The sequence below is a fragment of the Rhinopithecus bieti genome, unplaced genomic scaffold (assembly GCF_001698545.2).
Source record: "Rhinopithecus bieti isolate Rb0 unplaced genomic scaffold, ASM169854v2 scaffold_9449, whole genome shotgun sequence".
In the NCBI taxonomy this organism is placed as follows: Eukaryota; Metazoa; Chordata; class Mammalia; order Primates; family Cercopithecidae; genus Rhinopithecus; species Rhinopithecus bieti.
The window spans coordinates 293,594-320,187 of NW_016806089.1; the positions used below are offsets into that span (position 1 = coordinate 293,594).

General features: G+C 55.1%; 1 protein-coding gene across 2 annotated transcripts in view; it reads right to left on the reverse strand.

Moving 5' to 3' along the window:
* The window catches only part of MOB2 (MOB kinase activator 2), a 72,892-nt gene that overhangs the window by 45,839 nt on the left and 459 nt on the right, over positions 1-26,594 (reverse strand). Inside the window, exon 2 of one of the 2 annotated variants that reach the window (XM_017874690.1) lies at positions 24,836-24,919. The exons of the other annotated variant lie outside the window; for it this stretch is intronic. Within the exon in view, the coding sequence (XP_017730179.1) occupies positions 24,836-24,919 (84 nt within the window). The remainder of the gene's footprint in view (positions 1-24,835; positions 24,920-26,594) is intronic. 2 annotated transcript variants of the gene reach the window in all.

Here is a 26,594-nt window from a genome sequence, read left to right on the forward strand (position 1 = left end):
TCTCTTCACACAGTGGGCTCATGAGGAGTCCCGCCAAGCAGAAGCTCTGAGCCACAGCACAGAGTGCGCTGGCCCAAGTCCACGCCTGCATGCAAGCTCAGCCGTGCGTCTGCTGGCAATAACCGTGGAACGAGCTCGTGAGGTTCAGAGAGTCCCACCCCGACAGGGAGAGCCGCCGGGAGCCCCAATCTCAGCAGTGACCAGTTCCAGGTCCCCATGCACCGTAAGAGTGGGGGCAGCGGTGGACGGCAGTCCTTGAGCAGGGCACTACCTTTAGAGAGACCTCGACAAGTGAACACTTAACCCAGGGTCCACCCTGGGGCAAACACAGACCTCCTCCCGGTGCCCCCTTCAGAAACGGTACTCAAACAATGGCCCCCATCATGAGCTGGGCATGGAACCAGGCACGGGTACTACCTGCCTCCAGGGCTTGGAGCTCGGTAGGGGAACCAGTCCCAGGCCCTCGACCTGACAGGTGCCAGAAAGCCCTCACACAAGACTCCAGCACTGGGGCAGGGAGGTTAAAGTAAACAGGACAGAGGGGTTCGATTAAGACAATACCTTTTCTCACCATCAGAGGTGAAGGCACTGATGCCAGCTGGCGCCCACTCAAGTGAGCACACAAGCTTTACTGCCGCAGCTGCACCACATGCCTGATAAAGGGACGGCCGTGCATGTCCAGCTCCTCAGGCACGTATGCACACGTGTGCTGCGCAGCACTGGCACCCCATTCCTGTTCTGCCCCAGGCATCTGGTGCACTCCCTGGCGCTCACCGGCTCGACCCCACAGCAGCACGAGAGACCTCACAGAGGGAGTCACACTCATGTGGTCAGGATTCTAGAGTGGAGTCACACTCACGTGGTCGGGGTTCCACTCTCGAGTGGAACCACAACCACTGTGCTCATGGTTCACAGAGCGGAACCCTGACAACTGTGCTCGGAGCCAGGACCCTGCAGGCTGGGCCCAGCGCCCGGCTCCCTCCGAGTGGCCAGCAGCGCCCTCTAGTGGAGACTGGCTTGGCCTCCGCGGCACTGCATTCCCATTGCAGGGGCCCATCCAGTCCCTAAGTCCTAGAGAAGGGTCCTTGGCGCCCTGGTCTTGGCCCCCATTCTCCACACCTGCACTCCTTGGCCCTCCAGGAACTACAGGCCTCAGAGGTGCTCCTGGGAGCAAAGAAGAGGATCGGCCTGGACCTTCCTCAGAGGCACAGCCTTCACAGAGGCACGAGGGGCTTTGGTGCAGAGGGGGCGGCCACTTATCAACCAGACGGCCTGGGCTCAATTCCCAGCTGCGGGCCCTGGCCAGTGACATCACCCCTCTGCATTTTCCCACCTATACAATGGGAATGCTGACCTCCAGGGTGTCCTGAGCAGGTGGAAGACTGTGGCCCTCCCCGGGGAATCCAACACCAGCCCCTGGACACCCCTGGATGCTCCTGAGCAGGGAAAGACCAGCAAAGTCACCTCCCAGCTGCCCAAAAGGAGTGTCCATGCCGACAGGGGCAGCAGTGACCCGAGTGCTTCTCAACAACCATCTGAGCAATCATTTTCAGAATTAACAGAAGCAAGGTGACAAGAAAAAAGGCACTTCCGTGGCAAGCTCTGCTCCGAGTGGCCACGGAGAAGTTGAATCTTCTAGCTGTGCAAACAGAAGGTGCCAAGTACTGGCTGCTTTCTAGGTCTCTCTAGGTCTGTCACCCCTCTCCTACCACCCCTAGGGCAGTACCCAAAACACCCACTGCTCCGTGGTGGCCACGTGAACCGGAAGCACGGCCTCCTGAGGCCACGGTGAGCCAATCACAGTAGACAGCTGGTAATGAGGACACGACAGAGGCCTCACCAACACCCAGAGCAGCCCGATGCAGGCGAAACCACACGCCACCGACGGAGCGGGGGCAGGGAAAGACCGGCACTGCCCTGGGGGGGAAGGGGACAGTTAGACAGTGGTGAAACCTATCAGGCCGGAGGTGGATGGGGGCCCCTGCTCAGACACAAGCACAGGAGAGACGGGCCACTGCGGGCCCTGCTGCTCGAGCACTGCACGGTCGGGTGGAGGGGACCGCCGCTCACAGACAGAAAGCAGAGAGAAATAGGAGCCCAGTTCTGTTCACAGCAGGGCTGCGTTCAAATGCAGGGCCTGCAGGTGGTGCCGTAGGGCAGGATCCAGAACAGAGGAGAAGCCCATTTCTGTTTCAGACAAAGAAAGGAAGACAGGCGTTCCAGGTCCAGCACACAGGCCCGGGTGAGAAGGGATGGAGGCTTCTGTGCTACTTTTCACCACTGTAAGGTAAAGCATGTGACTTGACTTTTATAGTCTCTTTTTCAACAATGAAAAAAATTATTACATAAACCAAAAATAAAACACAGAGCCAGGACAAGCCCTGCCAGGACAGCTGGGCCGGCGCCCAGCCTCTGTGGCCCGTTCCAGTACGACCCCAGCCTCACTGGATAGGATGCAAAGGGCAGAGAGTGCCCGGGCGCCAGGCCGCCCAGGCCCACCTCCCCTGGTGGGCACTCACCCATGTGCCACCTCCTCAGCCAGCAGTGCTCTCCCATCCTCCAGAGTCACAATGGGCACATACTACCCGAATGTGCTGGCTCCACCCCCTCACCTTCTGGGGGTTCAACCCCCTGCCTCTCCTTCTCCACCACCCTCCACCATGCCACAAACAGCTCTGGCTGAGGCCACCCTCAGCTGGCCATGTCCTCAATTCCCAAACCTGTAACACAGGGGCAGGCACCTGTGGAGGCTGATCATGGCCTCCCCTGCCGTCACCCACCACAGCTCCTTCCAGCTCCTTCTCTCCCACCAGCTCTTCCTCTTGTCACCACTACCCCCGCCTCTGGCTCCCCCAGGCACACGCTCAGGGCATACCAGACACTTCACCTACCGTTCACTGTGTCCAGGAGATGTCTGACATAGGTACCGTGTCCGCCTCTGAGAGGCGCCCCCAACGCCTGCCATCTCTCCAGAGACGATGCCACAACTGCCCAGGGACACCTGGCCGCCACCTCCACCACCTCCCTCCCCAGAGCGAGGCTTGTCAGTTCCCTCTGTTATCGGCCAGAGCACCCTGGAAGGGGGTCGAGCATGGCTGGGACACACGCAACTCCCACCTCTCAGCACCTCAGGCAAAATCCTACCACTTTGTCCCTCCATTTTGCCACCTACATAACAGGGTCACAGTAAGCACCCTGCAGGGTGTGGCGGTGAGCAGGGGGCAGTCAGAGCTCCAGGGCCCATCACACCAGCACCTGTGCCAGCACTGTGCCCGCTGTGACTCTGCCTGGTGTCGCAGCCAGAGGTCACTCTAACTGGCCACATAACCTCCACAGAGAAAGGAAGAGGCTGAGAAACAAGGGGCCGGGGACAGTAGGAAGATGCTGCCTGCTCTGACAGACACCCCCCACCCCGCCCCTTCCCCCCGGTGGAGTCCACCTGGCTGTATTCGACAACCCCAGACAGGACGCAGAGGGACGCTGCCCTCCACAGCTCACCTCAAAGAGCTCACTCAGAAGGGGAAAGGAAGAGCCACGAAAGGGTGAAACGCAATGGCTTCTCCATCCCGTCATACTGTGTGTCCGCAGCAGTTACTCCGCAGAGCTGCCAGGTACAAGAGCCAAGACACGGGAAAACCTCAATGCCCAGTGATGAATCAAGGGACAGGGAAAGTGTGGTGCACACGCTCCGTGGTGACCCCTGTGAGACTGGCCTGCGCGCAGGGACGGCTTCACGTGTACGACAGCAGGGGGAGCAGCAGCTCCGGGCCAGCCAAGCCTGGGGGGAGCTGGGCCCCCATGGCCCTGGAGCTGCCTGCCTAGGGCTCGTCGGCACAGCCAGGCAGCCAGGCCACCCTTCGTCTCTGCAGCAATAGTTTCGGGTGGAGCCCAAGACATGCATTTCTAACAAGGTCTCAAGCCAAGCAACTCGCTGGTAAATCAAGTTTCGCCTACAGCTGCCTCCTTATATATTTTAAGTTCCACCTAAAGGTTTCTTTGTGCATCATGAACTATGCCAAGTGGAGGTGTAAACAGGTCATAGCCTATACTTGTGCCAATCACCAAGTTTTGGCCAATCACATGTAGCTAACTGTTCGAGCTGTGTTCAAATAAGGCAAATGCTGAGCTGTAACCAATCGGCTGTTTCTATGGCTTTCTTCCATTTTCCGTAGGTCGCTTTCCTTTTCCTATCCACAAATCTTCTCCCACCACAGGGCTGCTCTGGAGTCTATGAGTCTACTCTGGCTCAAGAGGCTGTCAACCCAAGAATAGCAGGTTGTTCAATTAAAGTCCTTTACATTAAGTTTTTCGTTTATCACTGCCCTTGCTGGTGCCCACACCCCACCTGGGGAACCATTGCCCTACGGCGCCAGGCACACACCTGACCTCTTTGCACCTCCATTCTGGGACAGAGATGCAATGGGGACCAAGTGGGGCCATGTGCACCCAGTTCTCAGCAGCACGGGGCCGGCACGCAGCAAACTCCCCTTGAGGGTGAGCGACTGCAGCAGAGGGGCTTCGATGCGTGCTCTGCAGGGTCCTCCACACCCGCCCAGCACACATCCATCCACTGGACACCTGCCCCAGGACTGCCCTGGGGACACCAAACCCAAAAACTCACTGCCCCTGCCTCCCAGGGAAGGCCAGCAAGTGAAGGAATGAAGGACAGGACGGAAAGGAACCACGGATGTTTCCGGCAAACGCTACCGAGGACAGAAACCCAGCATGCTACAGGGGAGCAGGAGGCTGGGGTGTGAATCTGGGTCATTTCTGGGCAGCCTCTGGCCACCCCGGCAGAAGCACAGGAAACACAGACTGTGGTGCTGATCAGAGACGCAGGACATGGAACAGAGCGGTAAGCTTTACACCAGCAAGGGCGGCGAGTGCTGGAAACCCGAAGGCATTCTGGTTGTCACCACACGGGGGGACACCAGGAGGAACGTGTCCACAGTAACACACAGTGGGCTTTATAAGAAGTTATCCCGAAATCAGGTGTTCAGGATAAGGCTGTGCTGGAAAAGGAAGCTCCGATGGAATCAAGAGTGTCCAGAAATCACCAGCTGCCTCACCTGACACAAGCTGTCTGCTCAACAGACTTTAGAATTTCCAACCTCATAATTCGTCAAAAGGGATTTTAAAACCATTCAGTAATACGAAATCAAGAACTATGATTGTAAAGGAGAAGCAAAAGCGATTTAATGTTCCTTTTAAACAACGTAAAACTAAATACTATTGAATCAGTGGAGAAATGAAAAACAGAGTCTTGCTTATTTTCATTAACGAAGACCACCTTAAAAGTCTTCAGTTTATGACCAGCCTAGGCAAGATGACAAGACTCTGCCTCTACAAAAAAATTTTTTCAAAATTCGTGGGGCGCAGTGGTGCGCTCCTGTGGTCCCAGCTATTCAGGAGGCTGAGGCGGGAGGATCTGTTAAACCCAGGAGGTCAAGGCAGCAGTGAGCTGTGACTGCACTACTGCACTCCAGTCTGGGCAACAGAGTGATACCCCAACCCTAAACAAAAAACAAACAAAAACAAAACTATTTCAGTAAGAAATCTAGGCTGTAAGAAGGCCATGTGGGGACTGCCCACTGTTTCTGCAGCTCACTCTGCTGGCCCGGGGTCAGATCCCTAGCTTCTCAGGATCATGCTCTGTTCCCTCTGCTCCCAGTCTCTCCTCCAGTCCCCAGGGAAGGACTTGGTCTCCACGGTGTCAGGAACTAGACTGTGAACCTGCACGTCAATAATGAGAGTGGGGCTTCCATAGAGCAGCCATGCTTGTTGCCCTGCCCCTCTCAGGCTGCAGCCCAGGGAGATGCCACTGAGACACTGGCCATCGGGCTGGCCACCCCCGGGCTCCCTCCATCCTCAGGGCCCTGCTCTGTGCTGGCAATTTCCACCAAAGACCCCCTCCCAATACGCAGCAAGCCTGATCTGCTATCACTCTCACTCACACTGTGCCTCTGTGTCTCACCTGCGTCTCACACAAAGTGACTTAAGAGCCGGTCTCAAAGTTTATCCTGAACAGGGCAGAGTCTGACCCCTTCACCATCTCTTTCTGTGTGGGTGCACCCAAGTGTTTCCCTGCTGAAATGCATTCTATTCTATGCTGCAGTAAAGATGCAAGTCACTCTCAAAATGCTGAGAAAAAGACCCGTGTGCATGTACTGAGAGAGAAAATGATAAGGCAGATACAGCAAAAATGCTGACACTGGCCAATCTGGGAGAAGGTAGGCAGGAATTATTTACACTACTTTGGCAACTTCTAACTTTGAAATTATGTAAAAATTTAAAAATGTAAACGTCAGAAGCAGCTGGGGCCAGGAGGTGGCAGACACCCCCGAGGGAGCAGCAGTGCACCTGACAGCCGCTTCTCCACGGCAACGCCAGAAGCTGGAGGTCGGCGGCCTCATGTCGAAAATGGGCTGAAAGAAAGTCAACCAGGGCCAGGCGCGGTGGCTCAAGCCTGTAATCCCAGCACTTTGGGAGGCCGAGACGGGCGGATCACGAGGTCAGGAGATCGAGACCATCCTGGCTAACATGGTGAAACCCCGTCTCTACTAAAAAATACAAAAAACTAGCCGGGCGAGGTGGCTGGCGCCTGTAGTCCCAGCTACTCGGGAGGCTGAGGCAGGAGAATGGCGGGAACCCGGGAGGCGGAGCTTGCAGTGAGCTGAGATCCGGCCACTGCACTCCAGCCTGGACAACAGAACGAGACTCTGTCTCAAAAAAAAAAAAGAAAGTCAACCAAGAAAACGACACACAGTGAAAAGCTCTGCCAAGAATGAAGGACAACTGAAGGCATTTTCAGACCGAGACTGAGACGGCACCCCCAGCAGAGCCACCTGAAAGAAAATCCAAGACAGCTCAAGGCTGCAGCACAAGCAGAGGAAAACTGGTCAGACGCAAGGAGAAAACCAGAAGGACGACGGAGGAAGGAGAGGGTTCAGCCAAAGAGATGGAGCACAAAACCAGTCGGCCTAAATAAACACCAGCGTACAAGACAGCAGCATGCGGGGGTCTAAAGTGTACAGAATTTAAAGCACATCAAGTGCTTACAACCCAAGAGGGGAAGTGCACAGAAGCGGTCTAGTATCTTGGGTACTTCGGGGAGGCGGATAAAGCTATTAATCAGCATCAGACCCTGGAAGTTTAGGGTGTGCTGTAAGAAAACCACTAAAGGAGTGATGGGCACGGTGGCTCCCAGTGTAATCCCAGCACTCTGAAGGTGAAGGTGGGCGGATGGCTTGAGGCCAGGGGTCTGAGACCATCCTGAACAACACAGTGAGACCCTGTTTCTACAAAATATAAAATAAAGGAAAGCACCTAACTTCCAAGGCAATTTGAAAGAAGGATGATTAAAAAATAAAAAGAAGAAATTCAAACAAAGCATGGGAAGATCAAAAGCACAAGCAAGACGGGAGTTAAACCCAGCAGCGAGCACACCAGGTGGAAAGGGTTAGCAAGGCGACCTGACACCCGCTTGGCTGGTCCGGTGTTCAGCAGACACCTGCTATCACGTGCGGTGCATCTAAGGCTCGGGGTTTCCCGGGCTTACCCCAAGGTAGACATCAAGGGCTCTTTCCCATGGCTTGGGGCCATTTGCATGTCCTTCTTCATGAGGCATCTGTTCAAGCCTCTGCCCGTCCTCTACAGGACGAGCTGTTTCTTGTTCTTTGTTGGAGCCCGTGCGGAAGTCTGGATGTGAGTTCCGGTAAGTTCTAGGCACAGTAAATTCCCCTGCAAAAGTTGCTTTTTTTTCTGAGACAGAGTCCTGCTCTGTGGCCCAGGCTGGAGTGCAGTGGTGAGATCACGGCTCACTGCAGCCCCAACCTCCTAGGCTCAAGGGATCCTCCCACCTCAGTCCCCCTGAGCAGTGGATGCCACCACACCCGGCTAATTTATTTTTATTTATTTATGAGGTCTTATTATGTTGCCCAGGCTGGTCCTGAACTCCTGGGCTCAAGCAGTCCTCCAGCCTCGGCCTCCCAAAGTGCAGGGATTACAGGTGTGGGCCACGATCCCTGGCCAGCCTTTTCAGTTTTTGAGGAGTATCTTTGATAAACAGAGCTGCTTAATTTTAATGTAAACCAAATTATCTATCTTTTCCTTTATGATGAGTACTTTCTAGTCCTGTTCAAAAAACTTTTCTTAACCCATGGGTCAAGAATAGCATCTTCTCTAACAGTGTTGTTCAAGAGTAATATAACATAAACCATAATCTGGGCCATGGATATAATTTTAAATGTTCTAATGGCCCCACTGAAAAGTAAAAGAAACAGCCAAGATTAATTTTATTTATTTAACCCAACGGATTAAAATATTTTCAACTTACAATCAATACAGAAAATGCAAAGTGCCGCTGTATTTTTTTCAGTCCAGTGTATTTTACACTCAGCACATCTCCAGCGCTGCCTAGCTACATGGCTGGAGGCCGTGCTGGACAGCAGTTCCAGAACCTTCTACACTTAGACCTACATTCTACTAGGCTCAACTATTCTTTGCAGGGTGTGAGGTACACGCCAAGGTTTTTTAAAATATGGATATCTGGTTGGCCAGCGTGACCTGTGGAAAAGACTGGCTATCTGTGCCATCTCTTTTTTCCTGTCTTGATCACTCTTGCCAGATTTTCCACTGTACTCCTGTTTTCAAAGAATCCAACTCTGGCCTCGATGAGTATCTCTGTGGAAGACTGACTTTCTACTTTGTTAACTTCCGCTCCAGCCTCATTTCCCTCCATCCACCGTCTCTGGGCTCAGCTACTGCTCCCAGAGTGACGAATGCCCGAGGGCTGTGAACCACTCCTGGCTGGCGTGCACCCTGCAAGTCTCGGCATGGCATATTTTTGTTATCTTTCAGCTAAAAAGTATGTTCTAATTTCCATTACAAATTCTTCTTTGTCCCACTGGTTACTTGGAAGTGTGCTTCCTAATTTCTAAATACTAGGAGTATCACTTTGCTGATTTCTAGTTTAACTCCACTTGGGTCAAGAGCATGCTCCAGAGGACTTCAGTTCACCGAGATGAGCGGAGGTTTTGGTCAATGTTCCATCAGTGTGTAAAGAGGCACACAGCCTGTCGGGGTGGGTTCCCTATTCTTCCTGTCAGGTGAAGTGTGTGAGTCTGGCTTTGACATCTTCAAGCTGACTTGTGAGTACGGCCAAGCTGAGCTGCTGGGACAAAGGCCCACCGTCCCAAGCCCCAAGTCCTTCCCTGGTGTTAGCCCAGTGCAGGGGCTGAACTTCACTCTCCAACACCTTCCTGGGGCCCCAGGCTGTGGGGCACTCCTGCATTCTCGCAAGGGCTGTCGAGGAGCCACAGGAAGGGACAAAGAAGAGGAAGGACACGCATCTTCCAGATGGTGACTAGAAAGCTCCACCTGCCCCCACCTGTGCCTCAGCACAAGGGAGGCTGGAGTTCAAGTGCCTGAGAGACCACAGCCAGAGAAGCCTGCACGGGGGCAGGAAGACAGGCGGGAGTCGGCAGGTCACAGCCCTGTGCCCATAACAGGTGGCAGGAAGGAGGCTCAGAGACCTGACAACAGCCACAAAAAGGACACATGTGCGCACAGGCCAGGTGTCTCGGCAGAAATGTGGACAGTGGAGGGCCAGGAGGGCTGAAGCACAGGTGGGCCACACAGGGTGGGGCTGGAGAGAGACAGGGGACTTCACCCCACAGGCAACGGGGGGTCCAGCAAAGTGCCTTGTGTATAGGAGGATGACATGTGGGTCCTCTCGGGTGGCTGTGGTGGAGCAGGAGTCAAAGATAAGGACATACATCCCCTCCACCACCAGGTGCCTCTGGCCATGAGAGCCTGGGCCTCAGACCAGTGAACCGCAGGCTTGCTCAGGGAATCCAGCAAAACCCGCACAGGCTTCTGGATGGAGTACCACGGCATGGATGGCGAGTGTGAGGGGGCAGAACGTGGCCTTCCTGAGCAGCAGCTTGAGGCCCAGGACACACGGGCCACGACTGTAAACGCAGGCCCTGTAATAGGACTCACCCACGCGAAAGGTCCTTATCTGAAAGGGCTCCACCCTCACCCTAGAGCCCTCCACGTGTCATTTTAGGGGACATTTTATTTATTTATTTTTATCTTTTTTGCAATGGAGTCTCGCTCTCGTCACCCAGGCTGGAGTGCAGTGGCACATCTTGGCTCACTCCAACTTCTGTCTCCTTGGTTCAAGTGATTCTCCTTCCTCAGTGTTCCGAGTAGCTAGGATTACAAGCACACACCACCTTGCCTGGCTAATTTTTTGTAATTTCAGTAGAGACGGGGTTTCATCATGTTGGCCAGGCTAGTCTTAAACTCCTGACCTCAGGTGGATCCCCCCACTTCGGCCTCCCAAATTGCAGGGATTACAGGTGTGAGCCACCGGGTACCATTTCGTTATTTTGATTGGCAATGAAATGACCTGCCCAGGCACGGTGGCTCACGCCTATAATCTCAGCACTCTGGGGAGGCTGAGGCGGGTGGATCACTTGAGGTGATCCCCAGCCTGCTGGGGAAGGGCAAGGAAGGTGGCCACAGGCCCCAGCATAGCACAGACTGACGCCCTTCAAGTCCATGCTGCACTGTGGGCCTGGACAGAACAGGCCTCCCGCCCCACCTTCACAGAGGGTACTCGCGGACAGCCACTGCAGAGCACAGCAAGTCCTGGACTCAGGCCTCTCCAGACCCTCGTGGGAGTGGGATATGAGCTCCACAAAGGTTTTGGGGGGCACCCAGGCCCCAAGTCCCCATTCCACCACCAGGGCAGCTCAGGAGCCAGGACACTTTGCTAGTGAACCCTGGGACCTGCTGCACTCCTGGGGACACTGCAGAGCTCAGGAGTCGACAAACCACAAATGCTGCTACTTAGAACCTGTGTGTCCAACAAGGAGAAGGTAGCAAAGGAGGGAAGACAGCTGGGCAAGGAGAGGACCCCCGATACCACCACTCCTACTAAGAAGTCTCTGAGGACAGCTGTGGGCCAGGATCCTGCGTCATCAGCATAGAGTTGCCTTCGGTCTGCCTTGGAGGAAGGGCCTCGGAGCAGCATAGGATCACAGAAAACCACACTTTTATTTTCTCATGAATTATAAATACCCAGGAACCCTCACACAATTCAGCTTGGCCCAGCACTTCTTCAGCCAGAAAGGTAGGAGGCCTTCCCAGCAGGAATAACAGAATGTTCTTGAAGATAAAGGTTTTAATGACAAAGGGTTTCTAAACTTCCTGACAGCAGCCACCTCCAGAAAAGGCCCTGGGTCTCCACGCTGACAGTGCAGTAGTGAACGTCAAAAAGCACTCCCAAGGCAGGGCGCAGTGGCTCACACCTGTGATCCCAGCACTGTGGGAGGCTGAGGTGGGCAAACGGCTTGAGGCCAGGAGTTCAAGACCAGCCTGGCCAACACAGTGAAACCCCATCTCTACTAAAAATAGAAAAATCTGGCCGGGCACGGGTGTCTCACACCTGTAATCCCAGCACTTTGGGAGGCCAAGGCGGGCGGATCACCTGAGGTCAGGAGCTCGAAACCAGCCTGGCCAACATGGCGAAATCCCGTTTCCACTAAAAATACAAAAATTAGCTAGGTGTGGTGTAGCGTGGCCTGTAATCCCAGCTACTAGGGAGACTGAGGTAGGAGAATTGCTTGAATTTGGGAGGCAGATAGTGCAGTGAGCCGAGATTGCGCCACTGCACTCCAGCCTGGGTGACAAGAGCAAAACTCCATTTCAAAAAAAAAAAAAATTACACTGGCCTGGTGGCACGTCCCTATAAACCCAGCTACTCGGGAGGCTGAGGCACAGGAATCGTTTGAACCCGGGAGGCAGGCAGAGGTTACAGTGAGCTGTGATTATGCCACTGCACTCCAGCCTGGATGACAGAGCAAGACCCTGTCTCAGGAGAAAAAAAAAGCATTCCCAAGACCCCAAGCACGAGAGGAAGCAAATCTCTTCTGTGCATCCCAATGCAGAGCTCATCTCAGGAAGCTCTGCATCCAGGTGTCCAGGAGGCAGCCAGCTGGCCAGGCAGAGGCATACCCTGGGTGCTCAGACCTACCCAGCACCTGCTCCCTGCCCTCGCCACGCCAGGTACAGCAGGGGTACGTGTGGGTCTGTGGAGAAGATGAAGCCCACACCAAAGCAGAAGCATTTGTTACAAATTTAAGAAAGCAAGGAGGACACAGGAAACCATTCAGCAGAAAATGCTGCTGTCACGAAGGGAGAGACGGCCACCTTTGGGAAACGAAGGTGCCCACCCTGCTCTCGACGAAGCAGCAAGCCTCAGCTGCGCACCTGCCGCACAGTCACCCACCAGCCCCAGGCAGTCTCAGGCCGCACATCCCAGAGGCCTCATGGCATGAAAAGAGGATCTCTGAGGGCATAACCCCCGACACCCCATGCGGGGAAGTCAAATCACTGCCGGAGCACAGCCGAGCAGACACCAGGCCTACATCCCGTCGGCACTAGGGATGGTGCCTGTGGACCATCTGCGGCTTCACGTTCCACCATCCCCTCCGACAACTAAGAACAGGCTGAGGGCAGGCAACAGGAGTAGGAATTGGGTGGCAACAGTGGATGGCAGTGGCCAGGGAGTGGAAACTACAGGTCACACAGTCAACCACGGTTCCCTTGCTCAGAGCCCACAACTACTGCCATCCACAGAGCTTCCAAGAGGGCCTCAGTCTTCACCTGGGGCTTCCTGAATTCATCTGGTTGTCTAGGAGAACTAGTGTTTCTTGAGAGACGGTGAGAAACGTGGCCCTGAGCCCTCTGCGTGGCCCTGTGCCCACTGCCCTCTCCATGCTCTGTGGGGCCTCAGTGGCCAAACGTGGTCCCAACCTGCACCAGGCCACACCGAGGCCCTGAACAGGTCAGTGATGTCGGGTGCCAGCGTGGCCTGGATTTCTCCCTGACGGAGGAACTAACCAGCGCACAGCTCCAGCCACTTGGAAAGGGGGCAGGTGGGAGGTTGTAAAAGAAAGTAAGGGATAGGCCTGGCGGAGTGGCTCACACCTATAATCCCAGCACTTTAGGAGGTCAAGGCAGGTGGATCACAAGGTCAGGAGTTCAAGACCAGACTGACCAACATGGTGAAATCCCATTTCTACTAAAAATACAAAAAAAAAAAAAAAAAAAACATAGCCGGTTGTGGTGGCAGGTGCCTGTAATCCCAGCTACTGGGGAGGCTGAGGCAGGAAAAATGCTTGAACCCGGTAGACAGAGGTTGCAGTGAGCTGAGATCGCGCCACTGCACTCCAGCCTGGGCAACACAGCGAGACTCCGTCTCAAAAAAAAGAAAAAAGGGCTGGTGAAAAGAAGAGCACCCCTCAGGCGCCAGCCAAGGGCAGGAGCAGGCCCAGGGCCAACAGGTGCCCAAGGTTTCCTGGCACTCGCCCTCCCAGGCTGCTCCCTGGCCCCCAGCTCCCCTGGGCCCCAGCTCTCCCTGGCCCTCCGGTCTGACTCCCAGTGTACCTGTCCTCTGCTGTTCTGCAGCCCGAGCGAGTTGTGGAGACTGCCTCAGGCTCCAGCACTTCCCATCGTTTCCGCCTGGGCTTTTACCTGTCTCTTCAAGAACAAGCTCTAAAATCTTAACACTCAAGATTAATACCCTTAAAGAGAACCCATGCCAGTCAGTCACAAGAAAACGGGACCAGTTCAAGACAAAGTACGTAAAGACCAAGCAGATGATGGCATGGCCCACTGTGCACAGAAGCGTCAGCCACGCCAGCCCTCCTGCAGGAAACACGGACTAAACCTTGGCACCACTCTCCGCCTGTCAACGTGGCAAAGATCTTCTTCAGAAAAGACCACCACGAGTGGTGGGCACCGACCTGCGGAAACACCAGCACTGACCCCACGCTCTCTTTGCAGGGCTCAGGAAGCACCACACAGCCTGGGAACACCCCCATTCCCACCGGCAGGGGAGCAGCAGACAACTGGCCCTGGGTAGCAAGAGTCCCACGACGGAGTGAGGCCGGTTTTAATGTCAAGTGCAGACTGTCTCTGGGTGGTAGGAGGATTTGCTTTTGATTTGTTGTTGTGGTTGTATTTTCTGTATTTTGTGTCTCTACAATGGACACATACCACCAACTCCCAGGTGAGCAGGGACGTGTCCTTCTTCCTAAGGTCCCCCCAGCACAAGGCACACAGGACACCAGCAGGGTTGAATGGGTTCTGGGCAGATGAGTGGCTGCTGAGCACAACAACCTGAGGCCAGGCTCTGCGGAGCCAGAGGCAAGCGTGGGTCAGTCCCACTCCCACTCCTGGACTCCATCAGCCGGCGCTGCCCACTGTTATAAAAGCACCAACCCAGAGGGAGCTGCAGTGACAGGGAAGGGTCCTGCTGTCCCTGCCCACGGTTCCCTCTGCCCACCCTGTGGGGCTGGAAACTGTACTCAATAAACCTCCCCTCCCATGCCCCCTTCCCTCTCTGTTGGGAACCACCGGGCCCATGCTGAGTTCCCGTTCGCTGAGTCAGAGAATGGCACTTGGGAAGCCCTACAGGGTCTCTCTCGCTGAGCAGCCAAGGAACCCGGCCAGGGCTGATGAGACCACTGTCAGTGCAGACACGCCTGGCGAAAGGGCGTGCGGCGCCTCCGCAGAGAAGCCTCACCAAACGCGAGAAAGGACAAAAGCTCACCAACAGCAGCTTCTTAAAACGCTGTGGACACAACCGCACAGGAGCAGCGCATCTGCTCAGAGCCTGTTTTACACGATTTCTGCCTTTCTTTTTTGCTAGGACCAGGTTGCTGCTTGGTAAGTGCCACGCAGTGTGGCTCGGTGGGTTCTGGGGTGTGCTCCCCAGATCTCCCAGCACAGTCCAGGCCAGCACTGAGTACAGACAACCCCTCAGACCGGCGACTAGGGCTCAGGAGCTCCTCCTAAACGAGGGGCTGCCTGAGCAGCCTCCCCCGGGCCACAATGAAGCCCTGTCACAGTGATACTGGACTGCACCAAGCTGAAAGCTTGGGTGAAGCCATAGAACACGCCGGGCCATGGCCTGCACAGGCCAACACTCACCTGAGTGGGCGCCACGAAAGCTCAGCAATGGAAGCGCAGGCCATCCGGTGTTGGCTCTGCCTCAGCGGCCCTCGGTGGCACCTGGAGACAGCACCCGCCCCACCTGCACAACCCCATGGCCCACAGTGGCGCTGGCCGTATGCCCTGGGCGGAAAACTAAACGGCAGGAAGAGGAAGGTAGCACGGGACGAGGGCCGAGCCCTGCCCAGAAGTTAGGGGGAGAGAGAAAAAGCCTGGGTCTCTGGGGTGGCCAGCCAGGGCTCCTGAAGGAGGCGGGAGGACCAGGGCTCCTGAAGGAGGCGGGAGGACCAGGGCCTCCTGGAGCCCTCCTCCATCCAGAGGCAGGTTGTCCACTCCTACCCACTCCCACCCCCAGATCCAGGTGGCTGTGACTCCCTGACCAACAGAAAGTGGCTGAAAGGATGTATTGTCTTCCAGCCATTTCCACGACGGCTCTCCTGGGATGAAGACTTTCCTGGCAGAGGCAAAGAGAGGCCACAGTGGGGAGCCCTAGAGCCCAAAGTGTGACCTGGGACCATGAGGTTAGCACTCTCTTTACAATAACACAAAGGTGCCAGGTGCCAAAGCCCTGTGGAAGCCACCTGGCCTGTAAAATTACAGCAGGATAAACACAGAACCTGACAGAATCCAGCTCTTGAGATTTGCAAAAGTAAAGCCACTCTGTCTGACGCTAGAAGATAACAGGTTTAAAAAAAATTTTTTTAAATGATACTTAAGATATGCTGCGTTTTTAATTCTTTCTAAATGAATTAAAGTTGTTTAACATTCTCAATTTTAATTTCTAAAAAGATGAACATTAATAGCTCAACTCATGTAAACTCAATGAGGACTTTTTTTTAATTTTAGAGGCAGGGTCTCACTCTATCACTGAGACTGGAGTGCAGTGGTACAGAGCTCACTGCAGCCTCAACCTCTTGGGTTCAAGCAATCCTCCCGCCTTAGCCTCCCAAACAACTGGGACTAGAGGCACACACCACCACATCTGACTAATTTTTACTTTTTTGTACAGATGGAGGTCTCCCTATGTTGCTCAGGCTGGGCTTGAACTCCTAGTCTCAAGTGATCCTCCCACCTTGGCCTCCCAAGATTACAGGAGATTGTGCTGTAATTGTGCTGAGATTACAGGCACAAGCCACCATGCCCAGCCTCAACAAGGACTTTAAGGGGTCCTGACAGCAAGAAGTCAAAAAAACTCTGCTCTAGGGTGAGGACATAAAACTCCGCCTGGAGAGATCCATGGCGGGGGACTGTGGCGCCCCAGCAGACAGCCACGGCAGCAAGGCCCCTGAGGGCTGCCAGCCCCGTCACCACTGGTGGCCGTGCAGGAATAACCTGTGGGGCCAAAGCCCCACCCACCAGCCCACAGATGTGGGAAAGGTGATGAGTCCTCATTCGAGGCCCAGAAGTTCCAGGGTTGATTACTCAGCAAGAGGTAAGCAAGACCCACCCACAGCCAAGCCAGGGGCTGCTGAGCCATGCCCAAGATCAGAGACATGCGCGTTTGGTGCAGCGCCTGACACCTGACCCTGGTGGCTGACCATGCGGCCTGCCTGCCAGTCGTGGGAGTGGGATGCACACCACACCCTGGCTGCACTGCCCCTGCCAGGGGCAGAAGCGGGGACCATGAAATCGTGTGTTCTGCTGAGAGCATCAACCAGAGCAGAGCCGCTCAGGAGGGCACACGGTGCTGCAGGCCTAGTATGTCACACGCAGAGCCGAGGCCGCCCACTGGGAAGCCCACCGCTGGCAGGGAGCACAGCCTACGCACAGAATGATGCCCTCACGGTAATACTCCCCACAGAACCCCGCAGGGGTTCATTTTATTCTATACTGTTATCTTTTTTAACATTAAAAACTTGGCTACCAGTGACACTGATTATTTCTTTTAACCCACAGTATCCACAAGATGGTTGCCAAATTGTGAGAGCAATGTGACCTGCCACCAAAGCCTCCTGAGCGCACTCTGAGGTCTCCTGACTGTTCCTCCCATCCTCTGATGGTCCCCCGTGCCCAAATGAGCTCAAAGGCTTTGCTGGCACAGCTCTTCAGCTCGGAGGCGATCCAGGTGACACACAGCCAGGCTCACTGGTTCTGCTCCCAGAGGCTTCCCTCCCTGCCCTTCACCTGTTCAACTGATACAGGAGCTGAGTCACATGCACTCCTGCTGGCTAAAGGTGACACAGCCCATTCATCAAAATATCATTAAAAACGACAATCAACTGAAAATATTAAATAAATAAAACCCACACGTCCGTGGAACCATGAGGGGGAGGAGGCAAAGGCAGCCCTTCTGAGACAAGGCACCAGGGAGCCAGGGCTCCCTCCACAGGCCTGCATGGCGAGTACCCTCCCTCACCTCCACAGGTCTCAGGTCAACGGCACCTTCTCAAAGAGGCCTTCTAGAGCCCCTATTCAAACAGCTCTCCTGCACACCCCAGCCCACACCTCCTTACTCCCATCTCCCTGGGCTCTCCTGCGCACCCCTCCCAGGCACCCCATCCCACACTTCCTTACTCCCATCTCCCTCAGCTCTCCCGCACACCCCCTCCAGGTACCACATCCCACACCTTACTCCCGTACCCCTCGGCTCTCCCGTGCACCCCCTCCAGGCACCCCATCCCACACCTTACTCCTGTCTCCCTCAACTCTCCCGTGCACCCCCTCCAGGCACCCCATCCCACACCTCCTTACTCCCGTCCCCCTTGGCTCTCCCGCGCACGCCCCCCCCAGGCACCACATCCCACACCTTACTCCCGTACCCCTCAGCTCTCCCGCACACCCCCTCCAGGTACCACATCCCACACCTTACTCCCGTACCCCTCGGCTCTTCCGTGCACCCCCTCCAGGCACCCCATCCCACACCTTACTCCTGTCTCCCTCAACTCTCCCGTGCACCCCCTCCAGGCACCCCATCCCACACCTCCTTACTCCCGTCCCCCTTGGCTCTCCCGCGCACCCCCCCCCCAGGCACCACATCCCACACCTTACTCCCGTACCCCTCGGCTCTCCCGTGCACCCCCTCCAGGCACCCCATCCCACACCTTACTCCTGTCTCCCTCAACTCTCCCGTGCACCCCCTCCAGGCACCCCATCCCACACCTCCTTACTCCCGTCCCCCTTGGCTCTCCCGCGCACCCCCGCCCCCAGGCACCACATCCCACACCTTACTCCCGTCTCCCTTGGCTCTCCTGTGCACCCCCTCCAGGCACCCCATCCCACACCTCCTTACTCCCATCCCCTTGGCTCTCCGGCACACCCCTCCAGGCACTCCATCCCACACCTCCTTACTCCCGTCCCCTTGGAACTCCTGCACACCCCCTCCAGGCACCGCATCCCACACTTCCTTACTCCCGTCCCCCTCGGCAGTGGGGAAGCTGCCCAGGGGTGGCCCCTGTTGCCTCTGTTAATGCGTGTCCCGAGCGCTCAGAGCAGGCTGCACGCATGCGGGTCTCCAACAGGAACCTGACTCAACCCAGATTCTCAGGCCCACACTCTTATGTTTCATGACACCGCTGCTATGACAAACGGTCCTGTCACATGTGGCACAAAGAACACGGCACGCAGCAGAAGGGCAGACATGCTGAGAGGAGGAACCCAGAGCAGCCTCCCATGTAGAGGGCCAGACGCAGACTGTGGGGAGAGGCCAGGGCTGTGCATGACAAACTCAACACAGACAAGTCATGCTCACACCAGCAGCTTTCAACCCACGCCCAAGCTAATTTTATGCTCTCTGGGCTCACGCCCAGGCCTGGCCCCAGGCTCAGGCATCCGGCTCCTCAGGGCCACCTGGCACCATCAGGCCTTTCCATGGGCTGAGGACAAATCCCAGCAAAGCAGGAGTTCGGAGCTTCCGCAGACGGTGCAGGCCAAACCCCGAGACAACAGCCCCTCGTGGGCTCCTGAGACTCTGCTGCTGTGGGGATAGGGTCTGCCAGCCCACAGCCTGCACAGCCACCATGTCTGGAGGGGAAGAGGCGTTGCTAAAAGGGTGCTTGGAAGAAAAGTCCCCCAGCCCTGCAAAGGTCACAGGCAAAAGAGAAACAGCATGGTGCCTCTGTGCTTTCCAACCCTCCAGCTCGCCTGCTTTCTGCAGGGAAAAGCTCAATACCTTTGTGGGAGCTCTTCTTTGCCTCCCTGCCTGCCACAGCAAAATGCTCGATGACACAGACCAAAGTCACCACCAGACAGGGCAAAAAACAGGAGCTGTGGCACTTAGCTCCCTCACGTTAGCTCCCTCACGTTAGCCCCGGGACATCTGCAAACAACTGCAGGGATGAATGAACAGACATTCCAGCCAAGGGAGCTTCAAAGAGAAGGAAACCAGGGACAGCAATGTGAGTGTGGCCACAGTCCACAGGCCAAGAAATGCCACAGATCACACGTGGCCCGGAAGCCCTGCCCACCATCTCCTTCTTTTCCCTTTAAGTTTTCACATTTTATGTTTTTACCAATTGTTTCTACTTCCGCTGAACACCAATAGGTGTGCCCCAGCCAGGAGAAATCCTGTGCAGAGAAAAAACAAACACGGTGAAGGCAAAGAATGGGAGGCCCTTCTGGCCAAGACAGACGGGAACAGCAAACGCCCTTTCCTTCCAGACAGGTCTAGCACTGGCAGGAGGCTACACACACACAAATCACCACGGAGAAAAAAAGGCCACGGCCCTGTGGCTCCCAACCAGCACTCAGTGGCCCTAACAAAAGTTGCAGTGGGCCCTGAAGTTTCTAACCCACACCACTGTGTGGACAAAGGAAACACTGGGGTGACAGCAGGATAGCATGGGGGTCCTCCCTCACAGTGGCCTCAACGCCCCTCTTACCATACCGGATGACCACAGCAGAGACCACGGCTTCCTCCGGAGACGGGGTCTGCTGGTGCACCACACCCCTGTTCCATCTGACAGCAGCACTTGGCAGGCAGACCCTAGTGTGGCTGGCTTTCCCAGGGCTGGGAAGAGGCCTTCACACGTCAGGACACAAGAGTGGCACCTGGTGGTGGCAACACTAAAGCAAAGACCAGAGGTGGGGGCTGCACTGTCTCAGATACACTCACGATGAGAAACGCAGTCCTGCTGTTTACCAGCCCCGGACCTGCGGACGCCGCCTGCAGCTCCCCTGGGGGGCTCACCCCCAGCTTCAAGGGCACGTGTGCAAGGATTCCTAGGGGGTTTATGGGGAGGCTCCTTCTAAAAAGGGCTCCATGTATCCACGACCACTGCTTTTTTTTTTTACTCTGTCACCCAGGCTGGAGTGCAGTGGCGCGATCTCCGCTCACTGCACCCTCCACGTCCCAGGTTCAAGTGATTTTCCTGCCTCAGCCTTCTGAGCAGCTGGGATTACAGGCAGGCGCCACCAGGCCTGGCTAATTTTTTGTATTTTTAGTAGAGATGGGGTTTCACTGTGTTAGCCAGGATGGTCTCAATCTCCTGACCTCGTGATCTGCCCGCCCCGGCCTCCCAAAACGCTGGGACTACAGGCGTGAGCCACTGTGCCTGGCCGACCACTGCTCTTTTTAAGGGGAATTTGGAAACAGGAGGGGGTGATGGAGAACTTTTTTTTGAAAAAGAGGACTCTGAATGCAACACCACCCTAGGTAAACACCTCTGAAACCCAGGCCTAAGCTTAGCTCCCCGGTGGAGCCCTGATGGAAAGAGGCTATTCCTGAAACCAGACCTTCCAGGGCTGCCTGCTGGAGATACAGAGGCCCTGGGCCATGGCTTCTCTGCTCATGCCTCTGCATGTGCTGCTGCCTCTTCCTGGGCCACCTCCTTCCTCCTTCCCTCTTGGAAAAGCCCTTCATACCTGCACTAACCGAGCCCCCTGCTTTCGGTCGCACTCACCCACTCAATTCTCCTCCTGCTGCCTGTGGTCCTTCTCTACCAGCCTGAGAGCTCTAGGAAAGCGGGAATGGCTGTGTCTCCATCTCTGGACCTTCACCCCATCACAGAGCCTGGTACACCACAGCCCATGAACTCAGGAACCTGGGGCCCCCGGCTAAGAGGCCCAGCTCACTGTCCTCAAAGTCACGGTCACAAACCGTGGATCAGTGGTGGAAGAAGAGTGGCAGGTGCACATCTCCACAGGACGGAATCGCACTTGGTGATGAAGAGGACGGAGCTGCAGACACATGCAACGCCACGGACGGACGTTCGCAACACTGCGCCGCATGGGCCAGGCACACAGCCCGTGTACTGGGATTCCATTCACATGAGTCAGTTCATCCACACAGATGGCAGGAGACTGGTGGCCGCCTCGGGGCTGAAGGTGGGGATGGGGAGCAGTGCCAATGGTCATGAGGCTTCTCTGGGGCACAATGGCAAAGTTCTCAAATTAAACTGTGGTGATTACTCGGCCCTGTAATTTTACTAAAAATTATTTAATTGTAAACTTAAGTTAACCTTATGGTATGTAAATTGTACCTCAATGAGGCTGCTAAAAGAACTCTAGAGATTCAAGCAAGTTCAGCCTGGGTGTCCTCATAATCAGAATCAATTGTCAACCCACCAGTAACATCCTCCCATGCAGCAAAGAAAAGGAAGAAGAAAAACAAAGTTGTCAATACTCCATTCACATTCCTGCAGAGACACAGACTCACGAGATTTTACCTGTCAGAGAGGAGAACACCTGAAGGCAGCTGGGAGCGCCAAGTTAGTAAGCACAAGCTAGCGGCCCCGGAGAGGCCCTCCCTGCTCACCTGCAGTCTGTCTTCAATCAGAGCTGAGTTAGTAAGCACAGGCCAGCGGCCTCGGAGAGGCCCTCTCCACTCACCTGCAGTCTGTCTTCAATCACCAGCACTGTGGTGCCACAGCCCCGGCCCGCTAACCCACAGCTCACCTGCTGCTTGGAGGGTGACCAGGACACTGGTATCAAGGCATCATGCAGCCTCAGAAGGAGCAAGGAAAGCCCCAAGGAAGCATGCCGGAGATGTGTGCCCCCCTGCCCTGGCTGTGGCCAGCTGGTGAAGCTGCCTGTAGGAGAGGGGCCTTTCCCTGCAAACTCCACCACACTGGGCCCTATGCAGGGCCAGCAGGAGGGCAGTTATATTCCCATCAGTCGGGAGGGGAGGAAGTGTGTTTCCTCTCATGTATTCCCGGATGCACAGCTGCTCCTGGGCTGTGTGTTCTGTTGGGTAACACTGACTGCACACACACCTTTTCACAAATGCCTGTTGTCAGTTAAAGACAAGATAAAAGTTTATCCTAAACTCCAAACACTATGTGGTAGAGTTCCTCCCTCCGTTAGCCTCCACGGAAACCACCGCAGCTCAAGCTTCTCCTCTCCACCTGCCTACAACTCAGTGGCGAGGGATGACATCCTGTCACTGGCTGCCCAGAATGGAACAGAGCTTGTCTACAAAACGTGGAAACTTTTTTCAAGTTACGAATTACTCTTCATAAAAGGAAGAAAGAGAGAGAAAAAAAAGTTTACCTTTACAGCTACTTCACCAGCAAACTCAAAGCAATGCCCAGCAAAGGAACCCTATGAGAAACAGACAGTGGAGAGCCACGCCTGCACACCTCCAGAAAAACCCCAGCCACACTCATCATCACCAGTCCTGACGTGCTGGGCTCTGTTCCGGTTTCCCAAGCAGGTTTCCCTGCAGGGCCCCCCTTCCTCAGGAGCGCTGATGATAAGGCTGCTAGAATGCTCAGCAGGCCAGGCTCTTAGCTCTTCTCCCAGTGACAAGGAAGACGTGGCTTTTCACTTGCACATCTACAGAACACTCTTCCGGTTCTAACGATGATCAGAAGAGAACACAGCAAGCAAAGGCACTGTTTGCTGCTACCGTCGAGTCCACACTTTGTCATCTGAGATGAACTAATTCAAAGAAATCCTTTAAAAAAAAACTTTTGGCCGGGCGTGGTGGCTCAAGCCTGTAATCCTAGCACTTTGGGAGGCCGAGATGGGCGGATCACAAGGTCAGGAGATCGAGACCATCCTGGCTAACCCGGTGAAACCCCATCTCTACTAAAAAAAAAATACAAAAAAAACTAGCCGGGCGACGTGGCAGGCACCTGTAGTCCCAGCTACTCAGGAGGCTGAGGCAGGAGAATGGCATAAACCCGGGAGGCGGAGCTTGCAGTGAGCTGAGATCCGGCCACTGCACTCCAGCCTGGGCAACAGAGCCAGACTCCGTCTCAAAAAAAAAAAAAAAAAAAAAACTTAAGACAGCAGAGACCTGTATTCCAAACTACTTGACTGACAATGAATGCTCTGAATTAATTAAAAATATCAACAAATAGTCAAAAATAACAATTTCCCCAATCCCAGACTGACACCTAGTTGAAGGATTAATGGCCAACGAGAGCCCTGGCAATGACCACACAAAAGCTGCTCAGACAGAAGCAAGCTCCTCCACTCACTGCTGAGCCCTCTCCAGTGGCAGAGCCCAATTAAGCGAGCGAATGAGAGAGACCTGTGGGTCTCTGCGGCTCGCTCACTCTTCAGCTTTTACAACTTATTTTTATAGTTGATGCTCAATAAACATGTGAAATGAGCAGAGAGACAGAGTAGCCCCTGGGCCCTCTCTGCTCTGCATCCTTGGATACCAGCTTAAAAACAGGCTCTGGAGGAAAAGCAGTACTTGACCACTGAACTGTACCACCTAAAACAGGAAGCACAGCCAGGCGCGGTGGCTCACGCCTGTAATCCTACACTTTGGGAGGCCAAGGCAGGCGGATCACCTGACGTCAGGAGTTCAAAACCAGCCTAGCCAACAGGTGAAACCCCCATCTCTGCTAAAATACAAAAAAATTAGCCGGGCGTGGTGGCAGCTGCCTGTAATCCCAGCAACTCGGGAGGCTGAGATGGGAGAATCGCTTGAACCCAGGAAACGGTGGTTGCAGTGAACCAGCCGAGATTGTGCCACTGCACTCCAGCCTGGGCGGTTGAGCGAGACTCTGTCTCAAAAAAAAAAAAAAAAAAGCAGCACATATTTAAGGAATTGTTAAAGAATTCATGATTCACAACATCCAACAGATTTAAAACCACGTATGCAAAGATAACTGCACTCCACCCTAATCCCACTTTCAAATCTCACTGCACTCTTGGAACTGCCCACTTTTACAGCCAGGCAGCAGCAGACACCCCTTCCCTGGCCAGGGCCCTCCAAGGCAGCAGCTCCAAGGTCCTCGCCAGCCTTCCCCTGGCACCCAGACCCAGCCTAGGGCCCATGAGATGAGTGCACCACCGTCCTTCCCTGGAGGACTACTTGGTTACCGAAGTCTTAACAAGGGTCACAAGAATCTATCTGTCCCCCAGGCTGGACATGGCGACTCACGCCTGTAATCCCCACAGCTTAAGAGGCCAGGGCAGGTGGATCACTTGAAGTCAGAGTTTGAGACCAGCCTGGCCAACACAGCGAAACCCCGTCTCTACTAAAAACACAAAAATCAGTTGGGCTGGTGGTGCACACCTGTGATACCAGCTACTTGGGAGGCTGAGGCAGGAGAATCACTTGTACCCAGGAGGCGGAGGTCGTGGTGAGCCGAGAACGTGCCACTGTACTCTGGCCTGGGCGACAGAGTGAGACTCCATCTCAAAAAAAAAAAAAAAAAATTCAGTCCCCTGAAAGCCTAGAAGTAGTTAATTTCTGAATATTCACAATGATGACAGCAAAATCCACAAAGCAAAGACCTCAGTGAGTTTAAAAAGACTGACTGCTAGTCAACTTCCAGGTACAAAGTACCTGCTACTTATGAAGGTACACAAGCAATAATCACACATTCACAAAACGCAGTCAGCTGCCTCCTCGGGAACCCGGCTGACTGGGCTGGTTCCGCTGACACAAATCCCTGTAGGTTCAACTCACCGGCTCAAGAGTCTACTTCCCACTCCGAGGCCTGGGTGCTTCCAACGCAGTCCCTCCCAGTAAATGCAGAAAGCAAGCGCGCGCCTGTGATTCGGAATAAAGCAAACACAGCTGTGTGGCCTCGATTCTCAGTGTCCGTGGGTCTCAGAGGCCTTGCACGAAACACCTCTCCACACTAACAGTAGCCAACATTTACCACATGCCAAGCGCTATGCTAAGCCTTCACCTTGGTCTCTCCCTCCACAACCATGCACTGCAAGTCGTACAGTGTCCGCCTTACGGGTGATTTTTTAAAAGCAGGTGATTTAAACAAAGAGGTGAAGTGACCACTTATACAGCTAATAAGCAGCAGGGCTGGAACAGCAGTGCTGCCTCCTCAAGAAGTCATGAGCCGGCGGCGCCCAGTGGCTCACACCTGTAATCCCAGCACTTTGGGAGGCTGAGGCGGGCGGATCACGAGGTCAGGAGTTCAAGACCAACATGGCCAAGATGATGAAACCCGCTCTCTACTAAAAACACAAAAATTAGGCGGGCATGGTGGCAGCAGCCTGTAATCCCAGCTACTCGGGAGGCTGAGGCAGGGAACTGCTGGAGCCCAGGAGGCGGAGATCGCGCCACTGCACTCCAGCCTGGGCGACAGAGTGAGACTCTGCCTTTAAAAAAAAAAAAAAAGCCATGAGCCCTCGCACCCCATGGCTGGTCCCCTGAGCCACCAGCACAGCTGCCCTGACCCCGGCACTCTGACTCCAGGCTGATCCCCGCTGCACTGGGCACTTCTGCGGTCTCTCGATTCATCCCATGCTGCTTGTCTTCCCTGGTCTCCCTGTCACTCGAGTCCACGCAATGCGATGCCAAGAACGGTTCTAATTCCTCTCCTTGGTTATCCTGACAACACCCCGCACCGACCCCGCGCCCCCACGCCGCCCTTCGACTCCCAAGGGCCTGAGAGACACTGAAGCGAAATGCCCATCACGCCTTTCATCTCACTTTCCGAACTTCGGTGTCTACACAAGCCCTTCCACCGGCCAAAACCAAGAGCAACGGCTCCCCACTCCCACCCCAGGCCCCCGGAACGAGGACGCCGACTCTGGGCAGGCACCAGAGGGGTAGCTACAGGGACAGGCAGAGATGCGCAAGGACCACGCTGTCGGGTGAAAATGCCTGTCCTTATTGTCCTTACAAAGCAAAAAAGTTTCTTTTTTTTTTTTTTTAAAAAAAAAACCACTTTAGCCAGAATAACTGCTGCGGGCAAAGCGGCGACGCTTTAGCTGCTGTACCGCTCGCTCCTCCGGTTTCCAGCAAGCTAAACACAGAAGCGGATGGGAGGGGAAGGCGGCCGCGGCTCCCCAGCCAAGAGCGAGCAGTTTCTCCGGCTTCCTTCCTACTCCACCCTCCTGCCCCGGCCGCCCGTGGACCGCAGCAAGATCTGCGCCTCGCCGGGACCCTCCGCGGTCCGCAGCCCGCAACAGCCAGTCCTGCTCCCCTCCCCGGCCACGGCCCCGCGGGGACCTCAGGACACTGGGGTCTTTCACTTCTTTTTCCTTTTTCTTAAGGAACTTGTCTCTACCGGTGTTCAAGTTACTTGGTCCAGAAGCGAGCCCCGCGCAAGGAGCGGAGCGGGCAGCCCAACCTGCGAGGCCCCGGCTCACCGACAGCCGGGCGGCCGGGCCAGGCCCCTGACGGGACCAGAACCGGGCTGTCCCCGAGACGCCCGCGCCGGCCCGGCCCGCCCAGGACAGGCGCGTCCGCTCCGCCCGGG